We start from the raw sequence: 23,387 nt of genomic DNA on the forward strand, positions 1-23,387 counted from the left end.
TCCACATGTAAATATTCTTATAACATTTACTTGCTTAGTTCTACATATAAAATTGTTTACTTTTATTTATAAGTACGTGAAAATAATTCTTAAAATGTGGGGTTAGGATAACAGAAAACGCATGTTTTACAAACGCTTTTTTTTAGTTATTATTTTATTTGGGTAAATTTAAATGGTAACAATGAATAAACAAAACATCAAGGATTTTATTTTTGTGCTTACTTTTGTTCTACACGTTTTACTTTTCAAGATTTCAGTACCTAAAAATGCCAGAAATTTCACCATTTCTCGGCCAGGGATATGGCCACCTTAAGTTACTAAAACGTTATTTTTACCTATGCTAACTACTTTTACATTATTCGTGAAAATAAATTATTCTTTTATTAAAAAAGTGAATAGCTATCCGAATTAAAACTAAAACATTTATAGCAGATTATGACGAGAAAATATTAGATTTTTGTAAATTTTGTACTACTCATAAATTGATACAGGGTGTCCCGAAATTCATGCAACAAACTTTGGTCATAGATTCTTAAGACAAATTTAGGGGACCCGTATTTTTTCTTTTTGTCAACTGGCCCCCTCTTTCAGAGTTCCCCCCCCCTGAAATCTGCCCCTAAGAAGTCTTTTTTATATCTCGAAACAATGTTGTACGAGAATCACTAAATTTGGTAAACAGGGGTTTTTTGACATGTGGAATCTCACAGTGTTATGCTTTTGGGAGAGAAATCCCCTTAAGACACTTTTTCGTGGGCCCCCTTTGTCTTTGGAACCAGAAAAATTTGGTCGCAAATTTGAATTTTTTTTTAATTATTAGTTAGCTAGAAAGCCATTGAATTTAGAAACTTTTTTGTCTCTTGATATTTTTTTTCGTAAAACGCAATGTTTTTGAGGAAAATGGCGAATCACGATATGCATTCGATCACATTTTGACATTTTTCTCGAAAACATTGCGTTTTACGAAAAAAGTATAAAGAGACAAAAAGTTTCTAAATTTAATGGCTTTCTAGTGAACTGATAATTTTTAAGAAATTTAAATATGCCATCAAATTTTTTTGGCTCCAAAGACGAGGGGGTCTACGAAAAATTATCTTAAGGGGGTTTCCCGCCAAAAAACGTAGCACCATCAGATTTCACATGGGTTCTGAGATATAAAAAAAGAAGATTATTCTTAGGGGCGGATTTCGGGGGGCTGTAACTCCGAAAGAGGGGGCCACTTGGCAAAAATAAAAAATACGGATCGCTTAAATTTTTCTTAAGAATCTGTGACCAAATTTTGATGCATGTATTTCGGGACATCCTGTACATAGTTTTTTGTTCATTTAGGTATTTTGTCACATGTAAAAATAAGTTTAAAGTTTAAATCAATCAAAAAAAATAATTAAGGCAGATAAATAAAAAATAAAAAGTATACATTATAACGCTATTACTTTTGGGTTTGTTTAATTAATTATAAATTTACTTTCATAGGTGCTATCAAAATAAATATAGAATAAACTATAATCACTCCACAAATAAATAATTCCAGACAAAATTGTAATCTACAATAAATAACATAAGTACTTACTATTTTCTGAAACTTACTAAAACTAAAAAATCATTAAAAATTACCACTATTATGTTTATTAAACGTAGTTTAACATTAAATAGAAAATAAGAAAATAAATAGCGTATTTTCTTTCAGTTTTCCCATTTCGCTTTAATAGAAAAATGTCTTACTTAGAGATTTTTTTCCAGTGTCCACAAATGCTAAACTGTTCATATATATTCCATGGCCAATAACAATTGGTGTAGATCGAGTTATTTTCGAGTAGGATCGAACTATCAAAATTTCATAACCATCTTCTGTTCTATTATAATGCTCTTCTGCATTAAAACCCCATTTTCTTATTATTTGTGTCTGCAAAAAAATTCAAGAATACGTAAGAATACATTTTGTTCGTGTTTGATGGTTCCGAATAAAATTGTTGCAAAATCGTCGCCTAAAACCGTATAAATAGTTCTGTATACTTAATCAATCAATATAAATATTAATTTTTTTTATTTTGTGAGGTCTTTCTGCAACACAAAATGTTATATAAATAGGCCCTCGAGATAAATAAAATCCATAAGTAATTTTTCATCACTCACCACATTTAGTTCAGAATCGGTGTTTTCCCAGCAATTCGTACTATTCTTGAAAAAGTAATCAGAAAATTTTTTACATACCCTCACAGATTCAATATTTTTTAAAAAGGGCTCTAAACACATTATTAAGAAAATGAAATTTTTTTTATTTAAAAAGGTCAACATTTCGTTTACTTATATTTGCTGCATTCGAACTTAAATTGAAACCTTTTAATTTTTAAATAATAAGTTTCACTACCTATGTATATACATAAAGATAATATTCAATAATTGCCACACATAAAAAACTATCCATTATTTTTTTATCTAAATATATATCAATATTAATGAATAACATTGCAATTCGCGAAAGGAAAGAAATATAGAATAAGGAATAAATAATATGGAAAAGTAGAAGTATGTTGTTAAATAGAAACAAACAAGTCAAAATATTATAAATTTACATGTTCGCCTAGATATTCATTAATTGTAAAGAAAGTATTAGGCAATTCTTTTATTTTAATAAGGAGCAAGTGACCTACTCATATTTCTAGCACAAATAATTTTTGCTTTTTTCAGAAGTAGAAAGTAAATAAAATATGCTTCTAATTCCTCACTGTTTTAGAAATGCTCTCTTTATTGATAATTTCTAGTTCCTCATCCTAACACAGTTGCACTATATATTTTTACTAATGTTTCTCTCAATTTCAAGATGGAAAACACGCATCACTGTTATGTTAATTCAGAATATCCATCTTATAGAATATATACTCTTTCAAACCCATGTAATAACAGCGCACATTTTTTAAAGTGTACTCATACCAAGAATTATGAATCAACAATTTTATACACCTGGAACTAGTTTTTTTGCGCTTCCATATATGATTTAAATGTTTATACAACCGTAAATACCAGTTTCTCGTCTTTACTTTAAAATAGTTAAAGCAATGAAAGTTGGTATGTCTTGTGGCACTATAATTTCTGTCATGTACTAAGATATATCTTGTTTTGCGTATGAAATATGTAGTGCCTTATAGGCATAGCAGTTGCTTTAGTTACTTTCAAATAAATATAAAAAAAATTGTTTCAATAAACAAAAATAACTATATATTCTTTGTACAACCGAGACAATGTAAAAACTTCCAATTATTTTCAGTGACATTAAATTTAAACTATCTGTAATTCTAAGAACTTAATTTTCTAATTCAGCCCAGTTAGTAGGTTACTACTTCATTATAATCCTATTGCAGCAATATTGTTGGTGGATAAATCGAATGAAGACTAAGAGAAGACTGTATTATTGGAAGATATCTCACTACATCGACGGGCAACTATGGAAATAGAATAGGAAGGGACAGAAAACTCATATGCAGCTGATTTACTCATTCTGATTGAAAGTAAATACAGCAATATAACAAGGGAACAAATGCAGAATGCCCTGAATATTGTCCCAGGTTGATAGATAAGGAATTAGTCCTTATAAATCAGAGCAACACTCACCAAAATAAATAAACTAGGAGTAATTGGAACCACTAGAACTTCAAGGTAAACAACTACGAGTAGAGTTGTCATGAGAAATAAAATATTCTGGAAGAATTTTAGATTCAAAAGTTGTTTGCTATCAGCAACTACGTAAAATCAGAAATGTTAGCCACATCGATTCGAGGTAAAGCATAAGATTTAAAACCAGAAATTATACCTACAACGCGGAGATACAAATCCGTCAGTCAAATTCAAACTGGTATGGGAATATGTGGATGTGGGGAGAATCTGATATGTGTTCGGGGACACTCAAGTACTGAGGGTAATGAAAAAGCTGACAAATTAACTAGGAAGACTTCAGTCTTTGTGTATTGCCCTGAACGCGGTGAACAATTAAATTGAGGGGACAACTTATCTAATAGACCAACCAACACGGTGAGATTTACAGCAAACAACCAACAAAAAAAAAGAATGGAGACTGTTCTCATTAGCTAGCTACCAATAGTAACAGGTTCCCTCAAATGATATTGCGTTTTGACACTGGGACAGAATGATACCGACCAGAATGCAAACCTGAGCGACAAAAATCGTAGCATATACGAGCGTGAAGCATTAGACCACAGAAGACAGGTTCTTTATGAACAACCAAAGTTGGATCCAGAAGAGGATTACACTCAATCTATGGTAAAATAATAATAACTGCAAGAGACCAGCCAACTGAAATTTGTGCTGGGTTGAAAATGCGAGGTTCGCTATTTTACGCCTTAGTGTATTGTTAACGATTTTGAGTAAAATACAATTATATTAGTACAATTGCTTATGTTAGTCAGACTTTAGGAAAATAGCATGAGTTCATTTCCTAAAAAAATCTGACTTTTAAAAAGTCCTGAATACACAACATCAATAAAATATTGGTACTCCATATCCACTAGACAGTTATCACCTGTTTATTCTTTCTTCTTAAGGTCGTGTGACATTGTAGGATAGTATTCCTTTTATTGCGAGCTTTTTTTTAATAAAAACGTAAATATGAAACTGCAATTATTTAAAAACAAGATTTCTAATCATAGACTATATTAAAACTTTGGTGCAATGAATGTTGCATACCAAAAGTTATATGTCGTATAAATAATTCCGTACTATAATTGTTGAGATTAAATTTAAATACATTTTTCTTTGGTATGATATTTTTAACTTGAGTCCATATCATTTCAATCGGATGAACGGTGAACTCCACGCCGCCTATGTCTTTCTACCTCGGGGGTCAAATGCGGTTAAGTCTAAGAAAGTGACGCAGGGGTCTTCTTCGAATTCCATCTCAACAAAAGTCCTACGGACTGTATATTGTGTTTATATTCATATTTAATTCGTGAGTAATTAATATGCCAATTTACTTTGTAAATAATTAGTTCTGTAATTAATTTTTAGGTTTTGGAGCAATTTGTTATTTTGAATGTTTCTTTGATAAGAGTTCAAACTATTTGTCATTTTATATTTCTTCAAATTGTAATTTTAGGGAAAAATGTGTATAGATTGTCAGATGATCCAACTGAATATCAAAATGAACTTTAGCTTAATTTGTTTCCACGATACTGATCTAGCACAACATTAACATTTTTAACATGTTCTAAGTAAGGTTTTCTATTGACATTTTCTGAAAACGGGAAAGATCAAATAATGTGGTTCTCAAAATACCACAGATCCTCGGATGATTCTTTTAAAAAATAGAAATTGCAGTACTAAATTTTCAAATTTTGTCAAAACTCCATCATACTTTATTAAATAAAATATATAATCACTAAAATGTCATTATAACTATTTTTTCTGGATTTAATACTCTTTTTTCGTTATAACGGAATGTTTGAAGTAATAATCCTGAAAAAAGTTACTGTCAAGTATGCTCGTAAGTCTTCGGTGGCAACATTATAGAATAGTATTTTTTTTAAATTCACAGATGTTTCAAGATTCTACTCGAAGTTCCTCAGACGCTACGAACAGCCTTCTATCATGCCAAGAGACGTTCAGCACAACGTTGTTCGCGTATGTTTTGAAAAATCCGCATAAAGCCCCGCAAATGGTATGATCGACGTGTAATCACCCTGAGGACATCCACAACGGTATCGACGAGTTCACCAAAGAGCGTTGTAACCATCCACAGGATTCAGAGGCAAAACTAAAAAAATCACTGATTTTTCCGAATTTCTACCGTTGAGCCACCAGGAGAGACCTTTCAAGAGACACCAAAAGCCGTCTCCTGCCAAACCTCCGGGTCGGTATTAACTCTATCTAGTTTTAGATAACAAATTACCACCAAACGACCAGACCAGGCGAAGATGCCAACATAGCGAGCCAAAATGAGATGTCGCTGAACCAGACCTTGCAGTAGTCATCTTACCGGAATCTACCCTGCCGGTAATTGAATGTGCATCCGCGGCAATTGTAGTTTATCAGTCAGAGCCTAGCACCTTGTGAGTCTTGCACTCGCCGTTCTAAAAGGATTCGTATTCATAGCCACATTCTGTTCTATCAAGCAGCATAGAAATAAATGATTTATATATACCTTATTTCTCGAGTTATTATTTCTCTACAAAAAATACCCAAACTTCCAGCTCTAACGCTCTCAGCTCCACACTGAACTATGCTTTCTAAAAGCTTCCGTGTAGGCATTCTACGGAGTCCGTAAATCATAGTGAATCAAAAACATCTTCAGACACTAGGGTATAAGATCCGAATCGAGTGCATACAGGGTGACACAAGAACCCAAACCACTTTTCCAAGTATCCTAAATTGGAAACCAAATTCAGTGAAGTGCTTCAATGGCCGTGTAGGTCACACATTCCAAACAGTTAGATAGTCCTGAGCTCCTCGAACCGATTGCGGAGGATCGGAGATCTCATTTTTCCTCGTTGATGGACGCAGGGACATATAATAAGAGGGAGAGGAATGAGATGCTAGGGAACTGTCCATCCCCCGAGCAGGCGTCTACCGCTTATGCGGGTCTCCGGCACGTTGATGATGGTTAAGTGAGAATCTAGTAGGTCTCAATAGCCGGAATCGAATCAGGATGAGGCGCATTCACGGTGCCGCGGTGTTGTGGTGCCCAACGTGGGACCGCCACCATAGATCGGCAACCAACATATCTCCTAGCACAACCAGGCGACCAACAGCGGACTGAATTCTGCAAGAAACAATAGAACCCGCGACATTACCTTAAACAAATTTAGTTTCTGATAAATAATAAAGTAATTTAAGATAATTAGCTATTTCAAACAATGATCTAATAATGTTTCTTTGGTATTAAGGTTTAATACAAATACGTGTATTACAATTAAAATATGGCGGATATTTTTTTTAATTCTTGTTATAACAAAATTAAGAATTGTAATTATATTATATTTTCAATTTTCAATTTATTCAACTATTATACCTACCCAATGAACACATAATACTTAAAACTGTTAAAATAATGTGTTTTAGTTGATTTATAAGAATTTTCAATCAAATATTAAAGAAACGTAATGCAACTTACAAGTAGGCAACGTAAACGTTACAATTAAATGTTATAGAAACAAGGAACATTTAACCCCATTAAATTTTATTTAATTAATTGCACGTGCGTGCGATTGTCATGAAGTTAATATCTAGAATCTGGAAGCTTCAAATGAGAGTTATTGTAATGCTGACAAACTGTAAAATAATGTCAAAATTGTAACACTGGCTTTAAAGCTTTTTTTCGTGTTGTTATGCCGTGACCTATGTACCTGGTCGTCGCCAATTATAGAATTATCTTGCACTTCCCTAAATTTAGCTGGGAATTTTTGAGCTGCTCTTGTTGTTCTGGGGATAGTCTTTGTGGGAGCCGTTCTTTACTGCCGTCATTTTCAATAGTAACTCTGTTTTTTTTTGTGTTCAATATTTAGCAATAGCGTTATGTTTTGTCTGCTGGAGATATCATACTATGTTTATTTTATTATTATTTATATCCTTTAGTATCTAGGGAACTCGAACTTGTTGGCTACATATTGGCCATGTTTGTTTTTGAAGGCGTCAAAGATGTTTTGTTTATTAAAATTTTGGCCATATCATTGCCAAAAAACAATGGAAAGTATTTAAGAGTGCTAAATGAAGATCAACAGTACACCTGTATTACAACATTGAATTTCGTTTTATATTAAAAAGGTACTCTTGTTGAAGTCGCTATAATCGCAATGTTCTTTGAGGATATTGCTGTTGACGCAAAGTTAAACAGCTTTTAATTTTTAATATATAGGGTTTTCTAAAACCAATGGACCATACTTTGGACGAAAGTAAGCTGATTTAGACAAGTTACCTTAGTGTAATTTTGCTTGTTTAAAAAGTTATTGTCTTTTCTCATAAAAAATTGTTTAAAGTAGTTTGATCTGAAACAGTTTAGTTTCATCCACGAAAGCTATCATGAGATTATGGCTCAATCGGTTGCAAACAATTTGTATATTGAGGAGTAGTTGCTGATTTACGATGCAGTTAATACAATAAGAGTACCGTTTTACGAAAAATAAAATAAAAACGTAACCTCAAAAAAGTTATGTCATCACTGGGAAAGGTCGTAACCTCTACCATATAATACCTATCTAACGGCCTCAAAAACGTAACCTTACTATATTTCATTGCAATAGATACAGAGCCTTTTTTGGAACAAACATTTAGTTTCAACAATACTTTTGACACTCTGTATCTCGAAAATGAGGGGCCGTATGTCCATGATCCACAGGAAAAAGTCTCCATATTGTTTGATGTTCTATCAGCCCCTGAATTTATAGCACTATATGTAACGGGTGGTCCATTTTTGTGTTGCATATATTGGAATCTCGGCTATAAATGGAATAATTGTTAAATGGTTAAAGGTTTATACCATTCTATTTTCAACTTTCGAAGATATTTTAGAATGATTATTATTATCTAAAAACAATAAATTTGCAAAATTTCGATTTCGATTAATCCTTCAAAGAGCAAGAGGAAGCCCTTTTAAGATAATTATGCTTATTTATATTATTTTTTTTTTCAATTTTTAAATATACAACCTGGCTAAGGATTAATTATTTCAGTTGCTAATTATGCACCCTGTTTACCTAATATAGTGACAATAATATTTCTAAGGGTAGCGGTACACAATTACACATACTTGTAACTCTTTTTTTTTAAGAAAAAGGAAACTCCAAGAAAGTAATTATTTTATTTTATTTTATGTACAAAATTAATAAATTTAAAGGATTTTAAATACGTACAAAAATTTTAATTTTACAGTGTTCACCATGGGTGAGTGTCAGCAATGATGGTTTTAGAAATGGCAACAGGTACGGGGTGTGCAACGGGAACAGCGACTGGATTTGGAACTGCTACGGGGTATGGAGCGGGTACAGCGATACCTAAAGAAAAAAACAGAAAATATTTTAAGATAAATTAAATATTATTTCCACTACAGTATGTAGTAGTTAAGTTCCTAATATGATTTTATATTCAAATACACGATATTTAATTAAGAAATGGACACAGCTTAATGAAAGATATAAGGGGTTACGTTAGGTTAATTTGGACAAACATGTGTTTATCGAATGTTGTTTTTGGATTAATTTATAAGGTCAAGCTGAAAATTTAAATAGTTATCATTATCGTCACAGATGAAGTAAATATGTTTTTAGTTTTCTTATTCTCATATTTGAATTGTACCAAAAAAAATGATTACTTTTGGATAAAATTACAGTTGAAACTCAAAAAAAACATTTTTTTCTTTCACTATTATAGGTATATACAGGGTGTTAAAAAAGAGTGTAAAATATTTAAGGAGGTAATAGTATGAACGAAAATAAGCAGAAAAGTCTCAATAAACATGGGTCCGCAAATTTTATGTTTTTTAGACCCTTTTTTTATTTTGCAAAAACGTTGTGTATTTTCTTATTGGTTGATATTGGTTGGTTGATATTTAGTGAAATAAACAGTACGTATTTGACAGTTGTTCTCAGTGCACAAGTTTTCTTTCGCTATGGTTGGTTACTCTAACGCAGAATTAACAGACATGCATTTCATGTATGGTCGTGCTAATGGGAACGCCACCGAAGCGCGACGTCTTTATGTTGACGCTTATCCAAATCACCAGATTCCTTCACAACGCATGTTTGGAAGAATTCACCAAAGATTGCGTGATACCGGTTCCTTGAGAAAACAGTGCCATTTAACCGGAAGACCAAGGTCGATATCTACTCCTAGAGCAGAAGAAGAAATTCTAGCACTGGTAGAGCAGAATCCAGGTACGAGTGTGCCGAGAATATCAGCCGAGGTAGGAATTAGTGGTCCTCTTGTTTGGAGAATCCTTCACGAGCAACTGCTTTATCCATACAATGTGCAACGAGTACAGGCCTTAAATCCAATAAATGATCATCAATCACGTTTGGTTTTTTGCCGCTGGTTTCTACGTCATGATGCTGAAGACCCTCGTTTTCTTGCAAACATTCTTTTTACTTTACACAAGAAATGGAGTGTTTAATTTTCACAATACGCATATTTGGGCCGACGAAAATCCTCATGCTCTAATAGAATCTGGACATCAGGCACGTTTTTCATTAAACATTTGGATGGGTATTGTAGGTGACAGGTTTCTAGGTCCTGTTGCACTTTCTGCAGAACACACTGTATGAGTTTTTGGAAGACATTCCTTTGAATCAGAGGCAACAAATGTGGTTCCAGCATGATGGTGCTCCAGCTCATTTTTCCATGGCCGTTAGAGAGCATTTACACCAAACTTTTCCACATAGATGGGTAGGAAGGATTGGACCTGATTTATGGCCTCCAAGATCGCCTGATCTGAACCCTCTAGATTTCTTTGTTTGGGGATATTTGAAGACATTAGTGTATGGTACTCCTGTAAATAGCCTGGAAGAGCTGCAGCTACGGATTAATCAAAAGTGTCAAGAAATTCAAACCAAGGAGGGTGTTTTCGAAAGAGTTCGAATATCGTTGAGACGAAGATGTCGTGCCTGTTTGGAAATGGACGGAGGGCACTTTGAACATCTTCTGTAACTTTGTTTTTTGTTCGTTAAAAGCTTCCTCTGTCGGTTTATTCCTAATAAAATAAAATGTTTGAAAAACGAATAGTGGTCCATATCTCCGCAACCGTTACTTTGCGGACCCATGTTTATTAAGACTTTTCTGCTTATTTTGGTTCATACTAGTACCTCCTGAAATATTTTACACTCTTTTTTTAACACCCTGTATATTAAACAGAAACATTTCCTTATTACATAAGATTTGAAAAAGGGTCCAATTTAATTTAAGAACAATTAACAATTTTGATAGGAACATTATTGGGACGAGATATATCAATGAAGATAGTAATATAAGTAGATACTTTTTAAACATTAGAATATACCAAAAATTAAATAAATTGCTTGAATCCAACTTCAAGAATTCAATTTTGCTATGACACGAAAAAATCAGAAAGGATTGTCAATTAACTAGAATACCGTAATGGTTTGAAAAGGCACAGTTCGTGCTGATATTGAAAATGCGATGGTTTTTCGGATTGTTTTGTCATGGCCTATGTACTTGGTCTCCACCAGTTATAGATACATACAAGCATTGGATGCGATTAGTTATAGAGATCACTACGGAACGTCTTATTTGACCACCATTATCTGTCCTTAGTGAATTTAGAACCAACAACAAGAACCGAAATAAACATCAGGGTAGACCTAGGGGTTCGGATAGCCGGTCAGTCTCCACAGAGACTAGCTTGAGAACAACAAAAGCAGGTCAAAGATTGCTAGCTAAAGCTAGGAAAGTGCAATATAATTCTGTAATTGTCAACGACTAGGGACATAGGCCATGGCGTAACAACCTAAGAACCATCGTATCTACCATTTTTACTGAAAAGTTTTGTTATCTCTGGTCTAAATGTGTAAAGAACAAAGAAGTCATGGTCATATTTATTAGACCACTAAGGAGAGGTTTCCCTTAACTAAACTGATAAACTCTAATAAACATAACTGTTAAAATTTTCAACTTGACTGAGGCCTGTTTTAAACTCAGGAATCTCCCATTAAGCTGTGCCCTAACAAAAGATCCTGCGATGATATATTTAGGGCCAGTATTGGATGGTGTGAAAATAGAATGTAAATTTCAAAGTATTCTGATCCGATTAGTTAACTAAGTCTTAGCCTACCCTTAAAATAATGACTAAGTTTAAAGAAAATACATAAGAATGTAATGTAATCTGAATACTTTAATATTCCATTATTTTACCTTACCAACGCAAAATTAATACAAGGATGGGTAATTATCAGTATACAGGGTGTTCCTAAATAAGTGTCGCAACGGAAAGCTGTAAATTCCTTTTGAAAAAAGAAACATTATTTTCTTCTTCCATTTTTCTCTCCGGGCTTTCGTTTTCGAGATACACGGTGTCAAAACTTTAATTTTTTTTTAGTTTTTCGCCAATATCTTAGGTTTGAACTACAGGACTGAGCTTTTGTACACACATTACCACTATTAATAGCTACTTTTTCGCACCCTTCTCGAATTCATTGGACGTGCCAGTGGTGGAGATTTTAAGGTATCCTAAGGGTTCCCCCCCCAAATTTTACGCCACTGGAAAAACTGACTTTTGACAGCAAATTCTAAAGCGCCAATGAATTTTACACAATAAGAGTTCTCTTGGTTCATTGCTCTAAAGTCAACCGTTTTCAAGAAAAATGACTTTTTATGAACAAAAGCAAACATTTTGCTAACGTTTCGAAAATTTTTTACATTTTTGCATTTTGCATTTTGAACATTTTGCAAGTGCAAGTAACTGAACAGAACATCAGGAGAACAAAATGCATCGTTTATGAAATCCATGTCAATACTATCGAAAAGTTGACCGATAGAGGTGAAACCAGCAGCGGCAGAAATAAACATGATTAGAAGATAATTTTGAACAGTTTCTGTAAATTTTACTCGCCAAATTGATAAAAAAAAAAGTTAAAATCCTATCTGTTGTTAAATTTCCTTAAAATTCTTAATAATTACTACCTATTTTTTGAATTACAAAAGATTTTCGAAACGTTAGCAAAATGTTTGCTTTTGTTCATAAAAAGTCATTTTTCTTGAAAACGGTTGACTTTAGAGCAATGAACCAAGAGAACTCTTATTATGTAAAATTCATTGGCGCTTTAGAATTTGCTGTCAAAAGTCAGTTTTTCCAGTGGCGTAAAATTTAGGGGGGGAAAAACTCTTATGATACCTTAAAATCTCCACCACTATAAGATATTGGCGAAAAACTAAAAAAAAAATTAAAGTTTTGACACCGTGTATCTCGAAAACGAAAGCCCGGAGAGAAAAATGGAAGAGGAAAAATATGTTTCATTTTTCAAGAGGAATTTACAGCTTTCCGTTGCGACACTTATTTAGGAACACCCTGTATAATGTATATATTTCGGTACTCACCTACGGGTTTGGCGACAGGTACTGGTACTGCGTGAGGCACTGGTACGGCTACAGGTCTGTCAACTGGTACGGCAACAGTTCTTTCGACAGTGACTGGATATGGTCTAGGAACTTCTACTGGTACGGGACGGTCTACTGCTACGGGCAATGAAATGTAAAAATATGTATTAGTTTAATGCTGCACATATCTTGAAGCATAGAAAAATAGCAGATTTGAGGAAGGGGATCATAATTTGCGCAATTCTAAGGATACATTAGTTGTAAGGAGAATAGTGTAATATATTAGTGTTCACCGGTTTCAAATAAAATGTTTCATAAAAATCTGTATAGAAAAGTTGATCTTTAATGTATGTAATATTTATATTCAATTTTTTGTTTATTCATTAAAAAGAAATATTACGCTATGCCTGTCGCGATGAATTTTAAGATATTAAGACTAGTAACTACATTTTTGGAGGAGTAGGAGCTAGAAATATCCTACGGCAGCATATAAGTTAGTATTTTTATAAGACCAAAATTTAAAAAATCTGCATTGTGTTCTTTCTAACAAACCAATACTAATGGTCTAATTCGGTCACCAAATATGGGAACAGTATTCTAATAGAGATCGAACAAAACAATTATATAACAGCTTTATAGTGTCAATACTTTAGAAATCAGCATTGCATATTATAAATCCCAGTCTTCTCTTGACTTTTGATACAATGTGATGCATTTGATTACTATAAATTTAATTTGGAGTCCTAAGTAATTCCTAAGTTTTTAACGAATTCTGGTCTGTTAAGAGATACTTTACCAATACTTTATATTCAATACGTTCTGAATAATTGGAATTATCTTTCTTCCTAGAATATGACAAAACATTACATCTCCCTATGTTTAAGAGCAATTTTAGTCAACCCACACCAAAGATTCCTGTCACTGTTTTATTGTAATTAATTCAGTCTGCAAGTTTGTAAGATGAGATCCATTCGAATTGTTGACAGTGTTGTTAGAAGGTATATTGGATAACCATGGACCCAGGATTGTTCCCTGTGGTACATCTTATTATATTGTGTTCATATAAAGAAATTTTTCCAAGTAATCATTTATTTAATTTTTTTATTTAATGATATTAAGAACATCCTAGACACGGACCAACATGGTTTTCTTTTTGGAAGATTATGTAATAACGAATCTTGCCTTTCTCTCAAGGTACACAAGTGAACAAGTTAAAAAAAGGCTAAACTTATGTTGCTATATTATTTTATTGTTATCCGGAAAGCTTTTGATCACACTGATCATACTATACATAAACTAGATGAATCAACTACAACTCAATTACTTCCTCTTTTCCGTTCAAATGTAACTGACCATCAGCAGTTTGTTGAAATCAGGAGTCAAAAATCATCACTTTACACCACCTCTTTATCATGTCCGACCTAAGGTTGAAATCCTGAACCACTGTTTAGTTTTTGATTTTAATAGAAATAAGGAAACTTGGTACAATTAAGTTTGTGTATAATGTACTGCTTGTAGTGAATCTGGACTATTTTAACGTGATATCATCCTGATATTAACATCAACGTACATTTTCTTATAATAATTTTGATGGTTAGTGTGATACAATAACGAATTCCCTACAGCAATGTCTTACTATTATAGCAATATTAGTTTTAATTCAGTTACACTACAGCTTTTCACTTTTTTTTATTATTATCTGCTTTTTATATTTTTATTTATTATATTTTAATTTTTCCTGTAACTAGATGCAACCCGTTGGAAATAAAAATTAAACGATATCTTTAAATATAAATGTCCTCACCTCTGACTGGTACTGAGACAGGTACTGGTCTGTCAACAGGTACTGGAACTGGATGCGCCACAGGAATTCCAATGTTCCTGGTGATGGTAGTATGAGTATGAGTGTGTCCACCTAGGTCGATTGTACCAAGTGGAGCTCCAACAGCAACTCCTCCAATGGCTGGTCCACCTATAGCTAAAGGAGCAGCTGCTAGTCCCAAGGGGGCGCCTATGCCTATTCCTCCCAAACTCAGATGCGTACCAGCAACACCGAGTCCCAACAGGCCACGTTTATCTACTTTCTTCTCTTTGGACGCTTTCAGTTCCTTCTCTGCAGCTGCAGCGAGAGCCACCAAAAGACAGATGCAAACCTGAAAATGATTTTCATAATGAAAATGAGTCTATAAAAATGGTATGTGACTAAATTGAAAAATGAAGAAAATCACTAAGGCTAAAAGAGTGTAATTTGCCGAAGATTCCTTAGATGATCATATTCTTTAGATGATTTACATTTACAACTGGACTTCGACATTGAATAAATTCTAAAACCTGTGAAGGTACCTATATAGAGTGTTTTTTTAATATTGTGAGAAACTTTCTTGTCATTCTTTCCAAAATTCTTTGCCAATAAGTAAAGGAGATCTTCTATACAAACTTATTTCCAAAAACGTCTACCATCGGAGTTTGGGGTAGCAGATTAAAATACAGTTGTTTATTTTGTTTCTCATAATTGCAGAAATCTAAAAGAATCCAATTTGGGATGTTTAGGACTTTATTTTAACAAACGTTTTCCCACACTGACCTTATTTGTAATCCCTCGAAAGATTTTGAAAATTGAAACACTTACTATTTTTTCATTGCACCATTTATAAACATGGCTTTCTTAGAAATATTTCTCTTTTTTGCATTTTTCACAAAACGTTAAGATTTTTTGTAAAAATATAAAGTATATGTGCGTCACAAGAAAAGTACATTAAAAATACAGATTCGTTTTTATTTTAGACTAATATGTGTATAAACGATATAGGTACTTCACTATCTTTTTTACGAATTCTTTTCTATCAATGTATCGCAGGATGAAGCTTTTATTAAAGTTGAAGGTCGCTAAGAGTTTTCGTAAAGTATTTAGTATTTCTGTATTAATTATTCAAAAGGAAACTTATTTTATTTTTATTACTAAAGAACATTACATTTTAATGATAAATACTACAGAAAATGAGAAAAATAAATATTTTTAATTGTCATTTTTTGAATCGCAAATTTCCGTGAAAAAATACAATGAAAAAATCTTTAAAGGTTGCAATTTTCGACTCTTTCGAGGGTTGCAGATGATTTAAAAAATTTTCCATGTTCCTCCAAATGTGACAAATAAAAACCGAATTTTAACCTATCCCTTAAAGAGGTATAACACCGATAGCAATTGTTTTTGAAAATAAGTTTATAAAGAACATTCTCTTTGGATTTTCGCAAGGAATTATCCGTTAAAGAGTCTCCGAATATTAAAGCGATTGTGCGTTTGTACGAGGCTATTCCAAAAGTAACAGCAAATTTTATATTTTTCTCTACAAATGTGGTCCATTAAGATTTAGTAGTAGTACACCCTTCTAAATTTTATCGAGACGGACAAAAAATGGAAAATGCAGGTTAATTTTATTAAATCTACGAGAATTATTTACATTTACTTTCTTCTACTTAAGCTTAAGAATACGCAATTTAAAGTAACGAATTGACTTTTATATCACTAGTTTTCTAATCTTGTTACAGTAAATATATAACAGTTGTACACAAAGATTACAAGATAACGAGGCTCGTCCAGGGCAATATAAATCTGCGGCCGTCGAATTGTGAAAGGAATAATAAACTTCTTACTCCATCCTGGAGATTTTTTTTCAGACGTTCCGTTTACTACCGTTCCTTTTAGATTCAGCAAGGACAATACGCTTACATTTTGTCCCTCTTGCTCCACTATTTATGCTTATTGCAGACTTTGCGCGCGTTTTTTGATCCGCATTCTAATGTGCGGCGAATAAACTGGGAGTGGTAATCGATTCAAACAATGAACCGCTGATAAAAATGGAAAGTTGCGCGCAATATTTCCAAGTAATTGGTATCAGGAAATGCAGCTACGGACACTTTAATAACGAACCTGCAGGACACAGAGAAATAATCCTTGCGAAAGTAAAAGTATAAAGGATAGGACAACTTGACATTTATGAAGGACGGAGTTGACATACTTTCAGAAAAAGTTCAAGAATTTTCCAAATAAAATGAAATTTCTTCTTGATGTTACATTACATTGTAAAGACTATTGAAAATTATTTTTTGAATAGTTTACTGGACAAATCTTAAAAGTTTTGCTGCTAGTACATGTTATTGTTATGTGTTATTTTTCTTGCAGTAGTACCTATTTTAGTTTAGAATTTAATTTTACACGAAATGATTCTCTTTTAATTTATGTTTTGCTAACAAGATTGGTTGCCTTTGTTTTCATAAATGGAATTTAAATAACCATAACAATGATCTTTTATCCTTCATCCTTTGTTATTCTTTTTCAGTGGCACACGCAAAAGTTGTTACAGGGGTCTGGCTTTTCCTCCTAAACAAGTAATTGAGCAAAAATGTTTTACGTGTCAATAAAATCTTTTCGCCACTAATTTTTTTACTTATACTCTTATTAACTCTTTAATTTTAATTTTTTGTCCTTGTAAACAATTTTAATTTGAACTTCTTAGAGATGTCTAGGATCGAAATGTCCGAAAATATGAATACTTATGATGTTCTTAAATTGGCTCTATGAACACAAATTTTAAAATGCTGACAGTTTTAAGAACTCTGCATTAAGTTTTTGTAACAATATATTTCAATGTTATTTATACAGTGTGTCATACAATTGTGTCCCGAAGATGGAAAACTTTCTTATTTGTATACTTTTAAGAAAATGTTACTCCTTATAAAAATGTTATTTTATAAACAGTGGGCAAAAACATATTTCCATTGTTTGTACAAAAAATTATACTGCATATTATTCATTTTATATTAGTGTCTTAAACATACTCATAATTCTCGTAATTATTATGGCAACACTTATTTAACAAATGATAATTAATTAAAATCGAATGATTTCAGATAGAAATTTTTCTGTTCTATCATTAGATTATGCATTATAATATTTTTGTAACGTTGGAAATTCCACTGATATTCTTCTTGATATTTCTTATAGTGCGAACATTATACTACCAAGTAGTATGTCAAAATTTAGAAGAAGTATACAGTACTAGTTTAATGTGACAAGAAAATAGTAAAATTTGTTTTAGTCATTTTGATTAGAGTTTTGAGGACGCAAAGAGGAGTTTTTCGAAACGTTACTTTCTCCGCTTGAGATATTTATAGTTCGGCAAAAACAAATTTGATATCTTGGCTAATCTTTTTGGCACATCTGTATATTTATTTAAAATTAAATTTATTTTTAATTTCAATGTGACTAAAATACCCAATTTAAGAAAAGAAATGACACCAGGAATGAACTCTATAAATCATCCAAAATTCAATAACTAAACGCGAAAACAATAAAACTGTATAACCTTCTCTCTCAAGTCTGAATCTGGAATGTCTTATTTTCTTAATAAAAAACCTTCTTTTCGTTTTTTAATAGTATCTCGCTTATTGTTAGAGATGGACCCAACAAACCCCACATGACTATGCTCAACAGGGAACGTTCTATCCAAATATATAAAAATATACAGGGTGTTCCATTTAACTTAACAAAGTTAACATCCGCGGCCATTTTGTTTGGACTTCATTTATTTTTCTACTATAATTTTCGAAAAATTCATAAAAACTCGTACAAATTTTATATTTCACATTTTTTATATCTCTTAAAACAAAAAAGTTAAAGGGGGGGTCAAAATATAGTGAATCACCCTGTACCTGTAACATACATATTTTTATTATTAAAAATCCAGTACAAGGAATGTACCTTTACCATTAAAAAACCTTACTTACATACCTCAGTGTTTAACGAAAATGGATTACAGATCCTTTTAACTTTTTTTAATTGAACACACTGTACATAAAATTAGAAAAGTGGAAAAATTTTTAGGGGCAAAGTGTATAGGGCAAACAGTAAGTTCCCTTTTGGGACTATTTTTTCAAATTTTTAATTTTGCAAATAGATATCATATCTAGCAGTTTGTACAAGAATAAAGGTGTTCTAGATCGTGTGAAAAGAAAGTTAATTAACAACACAAGCGAAACCATAATTAGATAATTTACGAATTAAGAACAGTACTGATCACGTGCTTTTCACCTTCTGAATACTAAATGCGACAACAAATACCTTTACTGGCAATTGTTTCTGTTTGATTTATAACCCCCGAGAGCTTTTATGTATGGGTGCCAGGACTCGACGGTCTGAATTAGAGAAAGTAATTTTATAATGCGTCGAACAACCACTAGCAAATCACCTTACCGTTACGCAACTTTTCTACGTTAGCGTAATGTCTAATAAGGATCCGTTCTTTCCAACTAGCCCACATGCTTTATTAATTAATGGGGAATATATTAGCGTATCAATTTTTTCGATAAGAAGGATTAATGTGTATTAAAGTTAAAGAGTATTAACACGCAAGTTCCAGCTTGCAACAAGCGAAGCGTGTCGGGGTTTTTATTGATCCTTGATAGCTTTTACGTTTGCAGTATTAGTTCTCGGTAAAGCTTTTGCTTCATTCAGCTTCGGGTTCATATTGCTCGGGAACAAAACAACTGAATTACCTTCAGACGTCGATGACTTGCTATTGTAATATTTTTTGTTCAATGTATGAATTTATTTCATATCACAGTACTTATATGTAGACGTGATATTTTAGGCGTTTCAATAAAAATATAAAAGCAATTGTCCTTCTCTCAATTTATCACGCTTTAGTTACAATTTTTTTTATTGTAGACGTGTCTGTTTTTATAACAAAGACATTTATTTCAAATTGTTCCCTATTTAAATTTGATATTAAATCATTTATTCATTATTTTCAGCTTACTTTATAGTAGATACAATACAATATTTATGTTCATGAAACGAATGAATAATATAAGAATAAAAATATGAAGATCTCCTTTAATTTGATGTAAATGAACAAATATTTCGTTAAATAAAACGTGATTTGTTTTACTAGTGGATGTTGATAAAATGCTTTTCCAAAATTTAATGCATAAATCAACAAAAGTCTCTATAACCACGTATCCGAAAACTATTCGTTTTCAAGATACAAGACGCTAAATTTGAGAAAAAGGACTACCAAAAGCGACTTAAGTAATTTCATGATTGTCCACACTATCCATGATACATGTAGGGGCGTATTTCCGTATATGGAAGTAGAACTTTTTGTTTGCATTTCTTTTTCCCTTAAAGCAAATTTGACATAATGCTAAGGACCTTCCAAAGATTTATTAATAGTGCGTGCAAAAATGCACCCCTTTCAAGATAAGAATAACATATTAAAACCATGTCTAGGTTAGTATTGCTACAGTTATCAAAACATTAAATTACTTGGAAAAAAACGTTAGTTATTTACATAGCTTTTCTCAATTTTTTTTGCAGCTTTCATTAACTTATAGCAATCTATACCTATATCGTAAACGAAGCACATAATTATTGAAAGAATATTTTTTTAATTTGTATCATAGAATTTTTACAGTTCGGTCAACAGTTTTAGTTGCACCCTTTATACTAGTTTAATATTTTATACAGGATGTCTAGAAGCAAATAGGTCATACTTCAAGGGTAGCTTCCTTTAACAAAAATATACTGATTTAGGTCGAGTTACCTTCCAAGTACAATTTTGCTTTGGTTTAGGGGATTTTAAAGGCATTTAAAGATGAACCTAGATTTAATTTTTATCTAAAACTTAGAGGTCGCTAAGAATATCAGTCTTTTACTTTCTGTTATACATATTTTGTTGGTAAAGGCTTTGAAAAAATGTTAGACTTTATTTAAAATTTAAACATTAAAAAGGTATAAAAACTATTGCGTGCCACTAACACGTGTGACGAGACACCGACTTTAAAACACTGAAGTTATTACTTACGGAGAATCGAATATTTGGGAATATTCTGATCTAATTAAACTTTACTCTCTTGCTAAATATTGTGTAGAAGGATAACGAGCTAAAAAAATGTTTCCATTTGTCTGAATACTGATGAGAAATGTCCAATGGACTAAAGACCGGTTTTTGGAAAAGGAATATTACTATCTTTTTCTAATCATCATGGCGAATTGTAGGTTACTTATAATATTAAAAGCTTCTAAAACTATGTACATTTGCTTTATCTTTTAGAATCGTTAATAAAGAGTCATCTACATAATGTCATGAGACAGGGAAGTTTAGTTTTTCCATTGTACTATTTGCTATAAAAATCATTATAATGGATTCTTCCATTAGGAAACCAAAAATATGTTAATAAACTTTTTTATAGTAACAAAATGAGCTCGAGTTGAAACAAAATTTAATCGAATTGATAAACATTAACATAGCAATAAAGTATACATACTAATAACAACTTATTGTTTTAATTATTTCTAACATAGGAATATGTTTCTTTGTGATGAATAGGCTCAACAGTTTTTCAGGATATTCTTGTATATCTAGGTAACTATTATCAAAATTTAGTTGCCTTTTCAAATTATAATTGCTAAATATGTATTTTTATTCGACTTTAACGATTTGGATCAACTTTGATGTAGTTTCGTGAAACAACAGTTACAGGCCGATTGAGAAAAGTTAGTCTAAAAAAAGGCGAAGTTTAAATTATAATACTCCTAATTATTCGAATTATTCGGCTATCCATAAGTGACAATTGTGACTGAAAATTGAACACTGAAATAAAATGCATTTAAAGCAAACGTTTTGAAGTTAATATTTTACAAAGGTAACTTGACCTAAATAGGTTTATTTTAATCCAAGCTACTTTCGATGCCGGACTTTCTTTATAATATTTACAATATTAAAATGTGCTAAATAATAAGCATGACTAAATTCAGAATTTAGAAATGTTATCAGATTAGAATATACATTTTCTTAATCAAATTGCAATAGTATCTCTATTCCATTTTCCTCAAGGATAGTAAAATGGTAAGATTAGTGTTAATAAATAATTTTAGCTGTTTACTAAATATTACGGGTGTAACTTAATGTTGGACGGAGCTGTAGTCCGCAGAATAGTTGTTCCTTACAACAAAATTAGTTAATAATGTTTTAATCTACTCTAAGCTACTTTTAATAATAATCTATAATTATATTTGAAATAGCCAAGTTTATCACCTTAGACATATTGCATATAAATGGTATTATTAATGAATTAATTAAAAAACGTTGGACCTACTTAAACTTAGTACGTATTCATTACCATATAATGGTATTATTTTCTGTCCTAAAATGAGTAAGCTGTAGCAAGGAAATTCTAGAAAAAATACGTATTATATTATTAAATGGTTAAGTGCACATCAAGTGGATTACTGTACTTATTGTAATTGTCGTGGGAAATACTTTCCGTTGAACTTTATATGTTATTAAAGGATTCATTCAGTATTTAAAGGAATCATTCAAATTTTATTGGCACTGAATCAATAAAATGAAATTGAGGAAGGAAAAATAGAAAAAGAGTTTCTGAAGTGATAATTGGTAGAATATACCAATAATTATTTTATTTTAGTTAATCGAAAAATATATGAATTTCAAAACAAGAAGCATCAATGTCACATTTCGACAAAATTTTTATATTTGGGCAAAAAGTTTCACGAATTGTTCATGAATAACTTTAATATATTCTTTTATTATTTAAGAGTTATTGAAATTATTAACTATATTTTGTTTGAACTGCGTATATAAAGAGAAAACAAAAATTTTACAAAGATGGCGAACAAAACTAAGAAATTTAGTATACATATATCTTTCTTTCTCAATCAAAGAAAAAGTCTGTATTTTTTGCAAAAAAATTCTTTAATTTTGTGATTTTCAAAATATGGCTACTAATAAAAAAGTGAAAACTAATGAAAAATTAATATTTTTTAAATATTCAAAAATATTACAAGTTTGACAAAACAAAAAAGAATGTAGTTAGTCATATTACAATACTATATAAGAAAAAATTATTGTGGTATACGTACCAAAGTCCTCATTATAATTTAAAAAATCACTGTTCTTAATGACAATTGCACAGGGGTGCCACTGAAACTTGAAGGTCCGACGATATCTTTATAATAAGTTGGAACCACCCCCCCACTTAAATACTTCTTGTAGCCGGGTATCAGACCAATTCTGATTCAGGGATACCTGATAATAATACTTTCTCTGCAGTTGTTTTCTAATCAGATAACATGCCTATATTTCTATTTTTTTTTATTTGACACTGTGTGACAAGTTTTTCACGGTACTGAAAATTTGTGGATACTGTAAAATCGCTTTATGCAAAGGTAAGAATTGTTTTTTTTGTTTCTTCAGGATAGTGTACTGAAAAATTGCATTTGAGATTGTAATCAGATAACATACTTCATTTTTTATTTAATTTAT

General features: G+C 31.7%; 2 protein-coding genes across 2 annotated transcripts in view; both read right to left on the minus strand.

Annotated features, from left to right (window-relative positions):
- Window positions 1-2,322, minus strand: part of LOC111691900 (lipase 1-like) — a 9,655-nt gene extending 7,333 nt beyond the window's left edge. Inside the window, exons 1-2 of the mRNA XM_023455401.1 lie at window positions 2,131-2,322; window positions 1,720-1,900 (exon numbers count right to left, since the gene is read on the minus strand). Coding sequence (XP_023311169.1) covers window positions 1,720-1,900; window positions 2,131-2,292 — 343 coding nt within the window. The 5' untranslated portion in view covers window positions 2,293-2,322. The remainder of the gene's footprint in view (window positions 1-1,719; window positions 1,901-2,130) is intronic.
- Window positions 2,323-8,816: 6,494 nt separating this feature from the next.
- Window positions 8,817-23,087, minus strand: LOC108903655 (zinc finger protein 512B-like). Its single transcript, XM_018705900.1, has 4 exons — window positions 22,985-23,087; window positions 14,849-15,197; window positions 13,045-13,191; window positions 8,817-8,993 (listed from the first exon to the last, which is right to left on the minus strand). Exons 1-4 carry the CDS (start codon window positions 22,994-22,996, stop codon window positions 8,875-8,877), a joined length of 627 nt encoding a protein of 208 aa, XP_018561416.1. The 5' UTR covers window positions 22,997-23,087; the 3' UTR covers window positions 8,817-8,874.
- Window positions 23,088-23,387: the final 300 nt, after the last annotated feature.

The sequence above is a fragment of the Anoplophora glabripennis genome, unplaced genomic scaffold, assembly GCF_000390285.2.
Source record: "Anoplophora glabripennis isolate ALB-LARVAE unplaced genomic scaffold, Agla_2.0 scaffold56, whole genome shotgun sequence".
NCBI classification, from domain to species: Eukaryota; Metazoa; Arthropoda; class Insecta; order Coleoptera; family Cerambycidae; genus Anoplophora; species Anoplophora glabripennis.

Bases quoted from the DNA above. Each gene is read 5' to 3' on its own strand.
- LOC108903655 (XM_018705900.1), bottom strand. The intron at 13,192-14,848 runs GTGAGGACATTT...TTTACATTTCAT, and splicing joins TGTCTCAGTACCAGTCAGAG to TGCCCGTAGCAGTAGACCGT. The intron at 8,994-13,044 runs GTGAGTACCGAA...TTTTTTCTTTAG, and splicing joins ACCTGTCGCCAAACCCGTAG to GTATCGCTGTACCCGCTCCA.